Genomic DNA, 11,712 nt, shown 5'->3' on the forward strand with positions numbered 1-11,712 from the left:
TGATTAATTACTGGTCATCAGTCTTCTCCCCACACCATGGGCAGAGAGCACAGCTGTCTTTGGCCAAAGACCATATTCAAACAGGTCACAGAGAGAAAAGAAATTATCCGTCCTTTTGGAACCCACAAAAGGTTAAAAAAAAGTCAAAGGAGTAACAACTTCAGACCAGACATAAAATCCAGTCTCTGGTGGAGGATAGAGTGAAGTGGAGGATGGTTTTCAGTTTGGTTCTAGCGGGAACTCGACCAAAGTAAAGTAAGTAAGTATGTCATCATAAAATCTATATTGCTGGGGAAGAACGACTGATTCCTCCCATACATGTATTTGGTATATTGCCCCACACCTCCTCCACCCATCCTGTAAATTTCACTACGTGCATGTCTTTATAACATAGGGAAATATGTTTTTCTGATAATTGTAATGTAGATTGCTAGCTCCACCACATGAAATAATATATATCATTCAGTCGTCGCCTTGGCAATGATTTTTATTGCCTCAGCCTTGTTCATTTTCATAACAAAGATATGTATAAATGGTTTATTCACAAATTGACGTACATGTAAAAAACTACATTGCAGCCTAATAATACAAAAAAAAGGCTGAATTACGCAGCTTCAAATTAGTTCAATATGGATAAGCAGCTTCAAGATATGGAATACTCATACAGTACAGTACTGTACTGTACCAGTTTTAGGATGAGGACAGTCAGTAAATTGCAGTTACTTCAGAAATTTATTGATTTCCATGTTTTGACTTTTGAGGCAATTTCTTTTATTGCAGAGCCTCTCATCCAGATTTGATGTTTAAGTTCATGCACAGCACTCAGCCCAATTGAAAAATTGCTAAAATCATTTGTTTTCCTCGATTTGTGCACCCTAAAATAAGTAACTACATAGTAAAAACTTTATTACTTAGTAAAAACATTGGCATATTTTTAGGGTGCATAAATCAAGGAAAACATTGATGCAGAGATGTAAACAAAAGCAGTTGTAATTCATTGTTGTTTTTATTTATTGTACATGTAGAGAGTGACTCAGATGAAGCCAGGCCAGAAATTGACATTCCTGAAGGCATGAAGGTCGGAGCTAAGAAAATGAGGAAACTCGAGATGAAAGCAGAGAAGAAGGCAGCAAGAGAGGTCAGGGAGCCACTTAAGATTTGTTTCATCCATTTTTAAACTCACTTATTGAAGGAGTTCTTTGTGTCCCAACTGTCCCAAGTTGCTGTTGTTACAATAAAAGCTTTTTTTTTTCTTTTTGTCTTTTGTAATATTGTTTTCACCTATTACTTCTGGCTACAGAAGGAAGTATTGTGTTGGGCATCTGGGGATTATGGGTTTGTCTGTATAATATAGATTGCTTAAATGGTTGCATAGTGGGTGGGAAGGGCTTTTTACAGTTGATTGATGGAGTGCTCTGTAAAGTTGAAGGTCAGGAAAAACCCAAATACTTCCCATGTCTGCAATCTCTGATTTTTTGTTGCTATATGCATGTTGATGAAATGAATTTCAGGCTGCGGAACAGGAACGAGAAGAGAGGAAACAGCGTGAGAAGATGTTGGAAGAAAAGAGGAAACAGGAGGAAGAAGAGGAGAAGCTGGAAGAGGAGAGAAGGGTGAGATTTATACTATGCTGAAAAACATGTCAAAAAGACCAGTGATCATTACATGTTTTTCATTGCACTTCACTTCTTCATTCAGGTTATAACCTGGTGTACTTTTTGTACAAGGACTGTTTTTATATCTTCCTTCATTTTGATTGAAATGAAACCTGACATCAGGTATTACAATATTGATTTGCTGCCATTTTAAAGGCTGAGGAAGAGAGAAAAGCTAAAGAAGAAGAGGCAGCTCGGCAACATGAGGAGTATCTGATGTTAAAGGAATCCTTTACTGTGGAGGAGGAGGGGCATGAGGAGATTCTGGATGAAGATGCTGTAAGTACATGTACCTCTGTTTCAGGTGGAGAAACTTTCATGTTGAGTTTATGTGTTCAGTAATAATATAATATAATGTTAGATTTAATTTAAATAAAAACTTCTAGAAGTTAAAAGTCTGTGGAGGATTGAATTCAATTGCTTACTTGTATCAAAACAATTGTTTGCAATGTTTATTCAAGTTTTGTAGATGATGTTGCTTGACCTCTAGTTGCATATTTGTTCAAGAAGATCAGTGGTCATGGAGAGCAACTCTTAATCATGAGTTGGCAATATGGTACATGTACTTATCATTCAATATTGTAATTGTATTTTCTTGCTGGTGTGTAGTCTTCTCAGCGAATAGGACTGATGTTACTAGTAAGGATTATCACCGATGCCATGCCATTGTGTACATGTATATTGTGTAAGACTAAGACTAGATTGTGTCCATGTTCTTTTTGCAGACTGAAAATCTTTTGCAAGACTTCATTGATCACATTAAGGTAAGCATGTCATGTAACTATGTCTAATTGAAATTCATTGTAAGTCAGTTCTCTGGTCTAATTGAAGATGGGAGATTATAATGAGAAATTACTGCTGCACTACCCTCACAATTACAGACCTCATCTCCCAATCCCTGTAATTCATAATCTGATTTACCTACAAGCCATGTGGATAGTTCATTTATCTGTTCAGTACATTTTGTCTCCAGCTGCTAATACAATGAAGTTTGCTAAAGCATTAGGTTATAGCTTACTGTAAATCCAGAAATGTTAGTGGTTTCCACAGTGATTTCTTGTGACAGTCGTGAAGTCATGACACCACAAGTTTCTGTTAAGCATCACTATTATTTCAAGTGTGAACTTAAGACACTACAAATAACACCTCCTTTCCACTCCTAATGCCAAAGTGAGTCCCTGAGATTATATTACATGTATAAGATGGCCGCAATATCTCTTCCAGTGTGGAAACATTGGTGAATTTATTTGAGGGGCTAATGATGTTGATATACTCACTGTTTGTTCTTAGGCTGTGAAGGTGGTGCTTTTAGAGGACCTGGCAGCACAGTTCAACATGAGGGCACAGGTAGTGAACTACACCATATCGCAGCTACCATTTGATAATATAAGTATATGTATAAGGATATATTAGTAATAGATATGGCATGCACATCCTAAAATCTTTAGCATATTCATTCCATAACAGGCTTAATGAACAGATCACTACGTGTTGTCTAAAGGGTTCAAAACATTTCAACCTGAAAGCACTAAAACACTATACACTAATGTACTGAAACACTACTATTTGTAGGCTAATAACTTCTCTCTTATTAAAACGATACATAGCTACATACTTTTCTCATTACATGATCAGTTGTTAATTACAGGAAATGCATCCTACAGTTTTCTCTTATCATTCTATGTTCTTCTATAGATTTTAAACTACAGTCATGTAAATTGCATCAAGAATTCTGTTGGTCTTTGACATTTACCATGAAGTTTTGCGTCAGGACTGCATCCAGCGTGTACAGGACCTGCGCGAGCAGGGGCGTCTGACAGGAGTGATCGACGACAGAGGCAAGTTTATCTACATCTCGCAGGCCGAGCTGGAGGCCGTGGCCAAGTTCATCAAACAGCGGGGGAGGGTGTCCATCACTGACCTGGTGGAGAGTAGTAACCAGCTCATCAACCTCACTCCAGACACTGAACAGGTCATCAGGGCGCAAGCTAGTTAAGATCACCACAGACTGGTGATACGGAAACCAACTTATCTGCTTGAATTTCTGTAATTGACTTATCAATTCCTTGTTCAGTGTAGTTGTGATTTACCAGGGAATACACATACTGGCACATTGTATATGTAGGAAGAAGAAAGCAAGGGGCCAGATACTGGTCTATGAACATACTGTAGGCAGGACATACATACATGTGTACAATACATAGGTGTCCTATTGAAGTGTGTGTCCTTGTGTTTCACAGGTACAGAAGGTAGATATGTTTCCTGTTGTCTCATTTTTTAATTATCAGTGCTAATGACCTTTGGTTATAAAGGTAGTGCTGTTCATTATCCCCTCTTGAGGAACTGACTGACTACAGTCCATTTATTTTTTACTTTCAATTTCAAATGCATTTTTGTTGAATTTTGCTTGTGATTTTTACATTTGTATATGCACACAAGAAGGTTAAATACTATTTGATTTTAAACCTCCTTGATGCACACATGTTGAAGATACTGCTTGCCATTACTGTTCATATTTTTCTGAGAACTGTATCTACTGTATGTATTTATTTGACCTTCTTCCTGCTGTCTAACCCCATAACCAATACTGAGTTGGTACCAAATTCCATGCTGGGGGATAAACAAAAACTTCATATTGTCATTTGCAGCTTTCTCTTAACTGGATACTGTTAATTTTTTTGACAAATGCAAGCTGCTTTATAAAGATGTTGCCATAAATGGCAGAAAATTGTATGGTTTTGTCATCTTTCATCAATGTCCAATAAGAATCAGACTTGGCTAACAGCATCTGTAATTGTGATTTCCCTTATCTGTCGTCTCTTCTTGGCTGTACATCATTTTGCATCATGTCTTTTTTCTGAATTGAATTTATTGAAAGAGGTAGAGCTAAAACAAGCTGACAGTAGACAGTCAAATGTGACTCCTTGGCAAATTCAGTTCTGTAACTGAACTTTATTACCTCTATACTGGTTAACTCTAACAGCCAAAGACCAGTCAAAGCAAAAGGCATAGAAAGGTTCAATACCCATCTCCAACTCTGCAATCCCCAGAATGAAACGATTACAGATTTGTAAGATATCCATCTAAAGCACCTTGGTCAGGCGGATTATCGCACGGCCAGCGGGGGCATCAGTATGATAATCTGGTCAGTAAAGTGGTAAGATGATTACTGTATCGACACCCTGGCTAATCATGAGTGATGATCTCCTAAGGGCGAGATTTAAAGGTGCAATCTTTACGTCGATAAACGGCAATCGTGTGTAGAACACATAAGTCATGACCGTCAGTGGGCTCATTGCTGACAACTCATTTTGCTAGACACAGTTGAAGATTCGCAACAAAACCTTCACACCTCACGGCACATCTATAACGCCTGGTAGAAACAAATCAGAAAATCAATAAAACACTAGTACTGCAGCCCTCAAGGTGACGTCAACGCCGGGAGAACCGGTCAGAACTTTTATGTCAATTTACGAAACAATGCCGGGTAGTCAAGCATGCCCGCCTCCTGCTGACGAGGAATTGGGCGAGATAGCTCCCTCACCAGAACGATCGTATTCCAGCACTCGAGTTCCAACTTATTGGCATGTCCTTGACAGGCAATTCGTCATCTGGGCGCTCCTGAAAGTTCGGGAACAAATTACGCTCCGATCCGTGCGTGCCAGGTCGGCAGTGGCGGGGATGACTGACGCCCACGTCGCCGGTGGAAAAGATAATATCTTCTAGAGGAGTTACGTTGTGACAAATGGCTTGACAACTATATATAGTATATAGTTCGCTCTCTTTCTATGTACATACAAGTCTCGTATATATCCAGGTATTCGTGCTACATTTACAAAAGTTCATAACAAAACGTAACGCGTAATTTATCACACAAGCTGTGTTAAAAACGCAAACGCCGACAGCTGAAAGACATTTATTACTGTAGATGTCTAATAATTTTGTGATTACCCGGCACCAGAAGTATGTGTGAACAGTACCTTGCACCTTACACTTGTGCAATCATAGAATGATCGCCAACCATACGATTTGGTGTTTACTTTGCATGAATATACAATATGCATTGCAACAATGTAGAGTACTTGATATGAAGGGTTTTACATCTGTAATCTACATGATGTATATGATGGTTTCCACGCGTACAGTTTCAGCCCTTGCCCTAAACCTCTTTAGGCTCGCTAGTTGTGGCTCGGTGTTTTGTTTGTGAAGAAGCTCTTGTCTGTTCTTCATCTGACGAGGCTGTTTTTGACGTCTGTGGTACGGGGACATGTACCTGTACGTACCGTGTTCTCGGGGACACGCGCGGAGCGACTCTTCGCGGGACTTGAACTGTACGAACCACCTGTTCCTTAGGCTTGCCTCGGATTGTGTATTGGCCATTAATTGCCTCGATATTGACTTCAGTGCGAGAGTACTGCCCGTAAGCACGCTGTAGTTCCTGTTGGATGAAGTCTGGAAGCGTGGTGAAGTTGGATTCTGGAAAGACGGTGGTGAGTCTGCCGTACTCCAGGATGCCGTGCACGTTGAAGTTGTCCTGTAGTTGCGACTGTGACTGCGGTACGATGACTTGTTGCCCGACCGGGTACTGCGGCGGGTAGGAGTGCGCCATGAAATGTCCCGGGTGCCCGTAGAAGTGATGCCTCTCCCTGCCCCCCATGTTGTAGGAGTAGGGCACTCCGTCCGGACCGTGGTAGTGGTTGTAGTGACGCGGTCTCTGTCTGTCGTCACTGTCGTCCTCGTTGAGGAAGATGATCTGTGGTCGCTGTGCGGGCAGAGTCCAGGCAATGTCCTGTGTGTTGAAGGTCAGTGTTCCGGTTCCGACGAACGGCAGCCGCTGGTTGATGTACGTCCTCCTTCCTGTACCTACAAGGTTACCGGGATTCAGAACTGTCATCCCTGGCGCTGCTTGTACAATCCCCGGTGCTGCCTGTACAATCCCCGGCGCCGCCTGCACGACTCCAGGTCTCATCACTGTGACTCCTTGACCGTTGGTTATCTGGTAAACCCCTCCGCCCTCCATGACGAGTACTGGTCCTTTCTTTCTACTCCACAATTTCGCCAAACCAAACCGCGTACGTGCGGTGTGGAACTGACTTGCTTACTAGTTAGTAAGACTTTGCCTACTAACACTGTCGCCTAGCAACGGTGACCAGAACTAAAACATTGGAAGGCGGCTACCGGTGCAATATTTGTTAATGCCTATGTTGATACACGTTCTCTCCCTTCTTCTCTTGTTTGTGTAATTGTTTGGAGAATCGCGGTCAGTCTTTTTGCTACCGAATATGTCCATAGTGACTGACAAGTCGTACTCGAGAGCAACCGGTTATGGTCGAATCCGAGATTGACTACATCAGGTCAACTGTGGTCATTGATATCTAGATACTAACGCTATATAATGGGAGCAATATGTACATTCCTTTTGATAGTTTTAAACTCAATTGTCAAAAATTTTGAAAATCAAGAATTTTAAAAACAGTGCCACCACTTCGTTTGGAATGGTTAATGTGAAGATGTGCCCATCATAGGAAGCTACCTTCGCAAACATGTATAAAGGTTTGAATTCCCTTTAAGTTGATTTTTTAAACATCATCGTTCATTTTGCTGATGTTAATTAAGAGAGCAAATCTTGTGTTCTTACGTTCACTGCCTTAAGTTTAACGTAGGCAGTGACTGGCCTGTCAAATCCACGGCACTTAAACCGTTGGAGGGTAACCTGGCTCCGTTACCGGGATACTGTTGGTTCGGGAACAACAAAAGACCTTTGTCCTCGATAACAGAAATTTTTGGTTACGATAACGTGTTGCAGAATAAATGGTTACAGAGGACCGCCGTGCCAAATAACGTGAAATGGTTGAGGAGGGGAAACAGCTTGTTAATCGGTACTAATTGCTGTTTGTCCAAACAAGGCGGACGGGTGTTATTATAAGGCATACTACACTAGGAGCGCGACTCTGATTGCAGAGGTGTTACGCTTGCGCAAAAAATCATACTTACAACTTCTACAGAAATCTTGAAGAAACTATGTATTTTTGCTGTACAAACGTTTGGAAGGAAGGGAAATACATAAGTTTATGAGGTTGGGCTTTAAAACGAATATCCCGGAAGTGATTAATTGTTATTTGTGCAGGCATTATGACATTAGGTATGTCCGCATTCAGGCCATTTTGTGTAAGCTTAAGTCTAGATTTGACCGTTGTAGATCATGTTTCATATCGGGGAGAAGGATATTGACTTTCTGGTAAAATACCTTTTCCCGTGCATGTTCATATTACATGGAAGGGAGCCGATACATGTACAGCCTCGTCTCAATCGCATGTAATAAATGATATAACACTCACAGTCTAACAAAGAAGTACAGCAACTGTACAAAACAAAGACGTTTATTCTTCTGACATCATGGTACAACGATAAAATAGTAATCTACAAAACATGGGCTCATGTGGCTTTACAACTCTCAAATAACATCTTTGAGGAGGCTAATCTCCACACATTCCACAATTATCTTTACCAAGAAGGTTATGTTGTATCCATACGCTTTGTGTATAAAACCAGCTTATTACTTTTAACATTCGTCTGTCATATTGTCCCATATTCTCCTTTTTTCATTGTCACCTTTCTTCATATCAACTTTTGCCAGTCTACACAGACAACAAAACGTAAATTCCTTTAATACTTTTTGGTGACACCTCATAGGCAAATGTAAAGCCTACTGTATGTAACGATCCACGACTTGTATTGTTGCAACTCACAAACACTTGAAACTCAATATTCTTTTAAAGATTGTCAAGCATTACTTCATTGGGACACTCATACGTTACTGACTAACACTGTACAGGATTCTCACATGTTCATATGTACACCCGGCTGTTGTCTCTGAAAGGACGCCATTTAAACTGCTCGGATTTCATAGCTTCGTATAGTTCTGGTGATAACTTACGATCTACACAGATATTTAGGTGTACATGTACAGAATACCAGAAGGCACGTCATTGATATACACGTTCACTATACAGACATAAAGACTACTATCACTGTGTCTGCGTCACAGTTTAAATAATCATCAATGTATAAACGACATAAAACGTCATTGGTCTATCTTGAAACTACTGTGATCAATTCCAAGTTTTTTGTAAGAAGTAGAGTATACATGATAACATATATCAATCCTCTGTGACTATTTTCTACACGTTTTGAATAAGTTATCAGGCCAAATACCACTATCGCCAAGATTGAAGTCAAAATGCCAATCTAACAACATTAACATCAAATTCACAACACTGTTCCAGTCTTTGTACAGAAAGGCCATATTTAGTAGAGCTTCAAAGCGCGACAATATTCACATGGAAGGACAGATATATCATACAATACTTCCACGCAAGCTGTGCATACTTGACATTTATCACATGAGTGGATTTTTCTTTCACATTTTTATGTAAAACCAGAACGGCCCTACGTACATGCGTGGAATAACGCAAGTTCTGTCAGGCTGTATGAAAGGTTAGATAGCATGTCCTTCTCTCGGTATATCATCTGGAATGTTTACGTGTTGTACGATTTTTAAATCATGATCAATGATACATCTCTATTTACATGATGTACTCAAAACAGTTCCCGACTTGATTCCTCCAGTAAGCACTACTGGCCTTTGTTTCTGATCCTGTCCTTGCAGAAAATACAATTTCCTATAGAAAGACAGCTAGATATGTAGAGGTCTATGCAGAGATGTCGCGAGAAAGTCTACTTTGATGAAGAAACATTCCATAAGCCATATAACAACAGCTCCGTTCGTATCAAACCATGCGGTTGACCCCCATACTGCAGGGGAGTTGGGTAGTAAGGGAACAATGATGGGGGGGAGGGGTGGTCTGGCAACTGAGAGGAACAGAAAAAGAATTTTATAGAATGTCAGTCTAACAAAGTTTTAAATATTTTGTAGGCTACAAAATATTATGATAGGAAATTCTTTTGGCTTCAGACAATTTGGCATGTTATCTGTGCAACTTCGACAGAGTATTCTCAAAGCCCTTCACAATAGTGTATACAAGTATGTTTTCTGTATTTTACAGTAGAATACATATTCACCTTATGTGCTTTGCACTGTCCCAAACTGAAAGTTGATCAGATTCACTTCTTAGAGACTGAAGGTCAATAGACAAATTAACGATTTACCGATTTCACGATTTCACTAGTACATACTTCTGCCCGTGTCCAACCTTACTCGCTTTACGTCTGTTACTCGATAAGGTCATCTAGATTTAACTTCCTTGATCTAAATGATAACTATTTAGATCTTTTTTTAAGTAACATACCGTAGTTGGTACGACCAAGTCTTTGTCAGTCCGCAGGATTATGCCGACGTTTCTTTGATGACCTGCATTTCTATGCCGTTGTTCTGTGCATCCATGTCCCTCAGGTGGAGAGATCTGATGCTCCCGGCTGTAGACTTGGTGTCGTGTGAGGTGGAACTCCCGTTCACGGACAGTCTGTCTGCGCACACCACGATGGCCTGGCTATCGTACTTGTTCACCTTCCTTTTCCTGATGTCCGTAATTTCTTTCTGAAAATAAAAATAAATAAGAAAAGAGTTATATTACACAATGGTGGAACACGTGTACACGTTCTGATAGAATTTTGAAGCTGTACTCTTGCCCTTGATGTTGACACCCATGCTGCAGTGAAGTTCAGGGTGACATGGTGAGTCGAGCGTCTATAAACGCCAGCCCTTCCACCGGACACGCCTGACAAAACCACGACTTCACGGGGCCGTGGAATAATGGATGACTCTGACTGTGACCTCTGCCGTTGGACGTTTATCACTCCTGACCTCAGCTCGTGCTGTAAGCACAGAGAGCGGGAAATGGGACCATTAGGCGCCGGTCTAGGTGATAAATAGACGGGTCGTTTCGTTATGCTCCGTGTCAATTACAGACATATTGTTACCGCAGGTATGGTAGCATTTGGGGGGGGGGGTCTGAGTTGTGGATTAGTCTGTCTGTCCAAGTTGTGACGGTTGCATGGAGAGGGAGAGGTGATTGATTGATTGATCGATCGTTGATTGATCGATCGTTGATTGATTGATTGATTGATTGATTGATTGATTGATATGTGCAAGTGGTGTAATACCTGAAATGGAAGTACATTATACAACTCCTCCACAGTTTCAATGCATTCACAACACGTGTACGTATACCCTCATCTTGAATGTGACAATATTTAGTACTAGTATAGGTGAAGTTGATAGATTCTAAAAGTGTTAGCCAAGTCTAGCCAAAACCTACGTTGAGGACGTTGATCTGGTTTTTGAGCTGGATGATCTCCTTCTTGCAGTTGATGTGATCATCACAGCCGTTGGTGACGGTGCCGGAGCTCCCCTTTCTCGTCAGAAACTTGCCCGATCTCTGGATCTCGAAACCGTGTCTCAGGCCCTGCCAAATCTACAGAGAAGTACAGATACCGTTCAAAAAGCAGTACAATTTAGAGAGACAGGCAAATAGGCCACGGGAGTTCATTCACCCGCGCCGGAGGGGGAAATTAACCTTCCCGTGGACCGATTAGAGGCCAATTACTCCGGGCCTCTAAGCTGATGGAGGCTAGAAAATTCTATGAAATCAAAAGGCCCCATTGCAAATTTAATGTGATGCGCCGTATGTGACGTATGTCGCGTTGTTAGTCTGGCAGAGACTACGAATTTTCAGTATTTTCCGTAAGAATACAGCTGAAGTTGCATGACAAATGCCCTCATGAGTTTGCGATCTTGAACGGCGATGATGAACATGACCTTACCTTGGGAACAAAGACCAGCGCCAGAGTGGTGGAGGTGCAGACGATGATGCAGACAGACAGCACGGCGAAGCTGATGTCGAGCTGCTGCGAGTCCAGCAGGTTGATGATGGGAACGCCCACGGCTGACATGATCATCACGTTGTACACACACAGGCCGATCTGCTTGGAGTCGTTCAGCTCGGGGATCTGGACCTTCCGCGTCTCCCAGGCCAGGAAGATGCCGAACAGAATCAGGATTCCTGACAACATGGAACAAGAAATCGGGGATTTCAGA

General features: G+C 41.2%; 3 protein-coding genes across 3 annotated transcripts in view; 1 reads left to right on the plus strand and 2 right to left on the minus strand.

Annotated features, from left to right (window-relative positions):
• Nucleotides 1–4,384, plus strand: part of LOC109462982 (DDRGK domain-containing protein 1) — a 9,200-nt gene extending 4,816 nt beyond the window's left edge. Inside the window, exons 4-8 of the mRNA XM_019759634.1 lie at nt 1,512–1,613; nt 1,812–1,934; nt 2,381–2,419; nt 2,946–3,002; nt 3,427–4,384. Of these exons, the coding sequence (XP_019615193.1) occupies nt 1,512–1,613; nt 1,812–1,934; nt 2,381–2,419; nt 2,946–3,002; nt 3,427–3,651 (546 nt within the window). The 3' untranslated portion in view covers nt 3,652–4,384. The remainder of the gene's footprint in view (nt 1–1,511; nt 1,614–1,811; nt 1,935–2,380; nt 2,420–2,945; nt 3,003–3,426) is intronic.
• A 90-nt stretch (nt 4,385–4,474) lies between these two features.
• On the minus strand, nt 4,475–6,761 carry LOC109462927. Its single transcript, XM_019759555.1, has one exon. The coding sequence runs from the start codon at nt 6,673–6,675 to the stop codon at nt 5,815–5,817; it is 861 nt and encodes a 286-aa protein (XP_019615114.1). The 5' UTR covers nt 6,676–6,761; the 3' UTR covers nt 4,475–5,814.
• A 1,236-nt stretch (nt 6,762–7,997) lies between these two features.
• LOC109462987 (gamma-aminobutyric acid type B receptor subunit 1-like) overlaps nt 7,998–11,712 on the minus strand; it is a 26,973-nt gene continuing 23,258 nt past the window's right edge. The window contains exon 17 of the mRNA XM_019759639.1: nt 7,998–10,212. Coding sequence (XP_019615198.1) covers nt 10,003–10,212 — 210 coding nt within the window. The 3' untranslated portion in view covers nt 7,998–10,002. The remainder of the gene's footprint in view (nt 10,213–11,712) is intronic.

This window comes from Branchiostoma belcheri, unplaced genomic scaffold (genome assembly GCF_001625305.1).
Source record: "Branchiostoma belcheri isolate BF01 breed outbred unplaced genomic scaffold, Haploidv18h27 scaffold120, whole genome shotgun sequence".
NCBI lineage: Eukaryota > Metazoa > Chordata > Leptocardii > Amphioxiformes > Branchiostomatidae > Branchiostoma > Branchiostoma belcheri.

Bases quoted from the DNA above. Each gene is read 5' to 3' on its own strand.
- LOC109462927 (XM_019759555.1), bottom strand. From the start codon at position 6,675: ATGGAGGGCGGAGGGGTTTACCAGATAACCAACGGTCAAGGAGTCACA.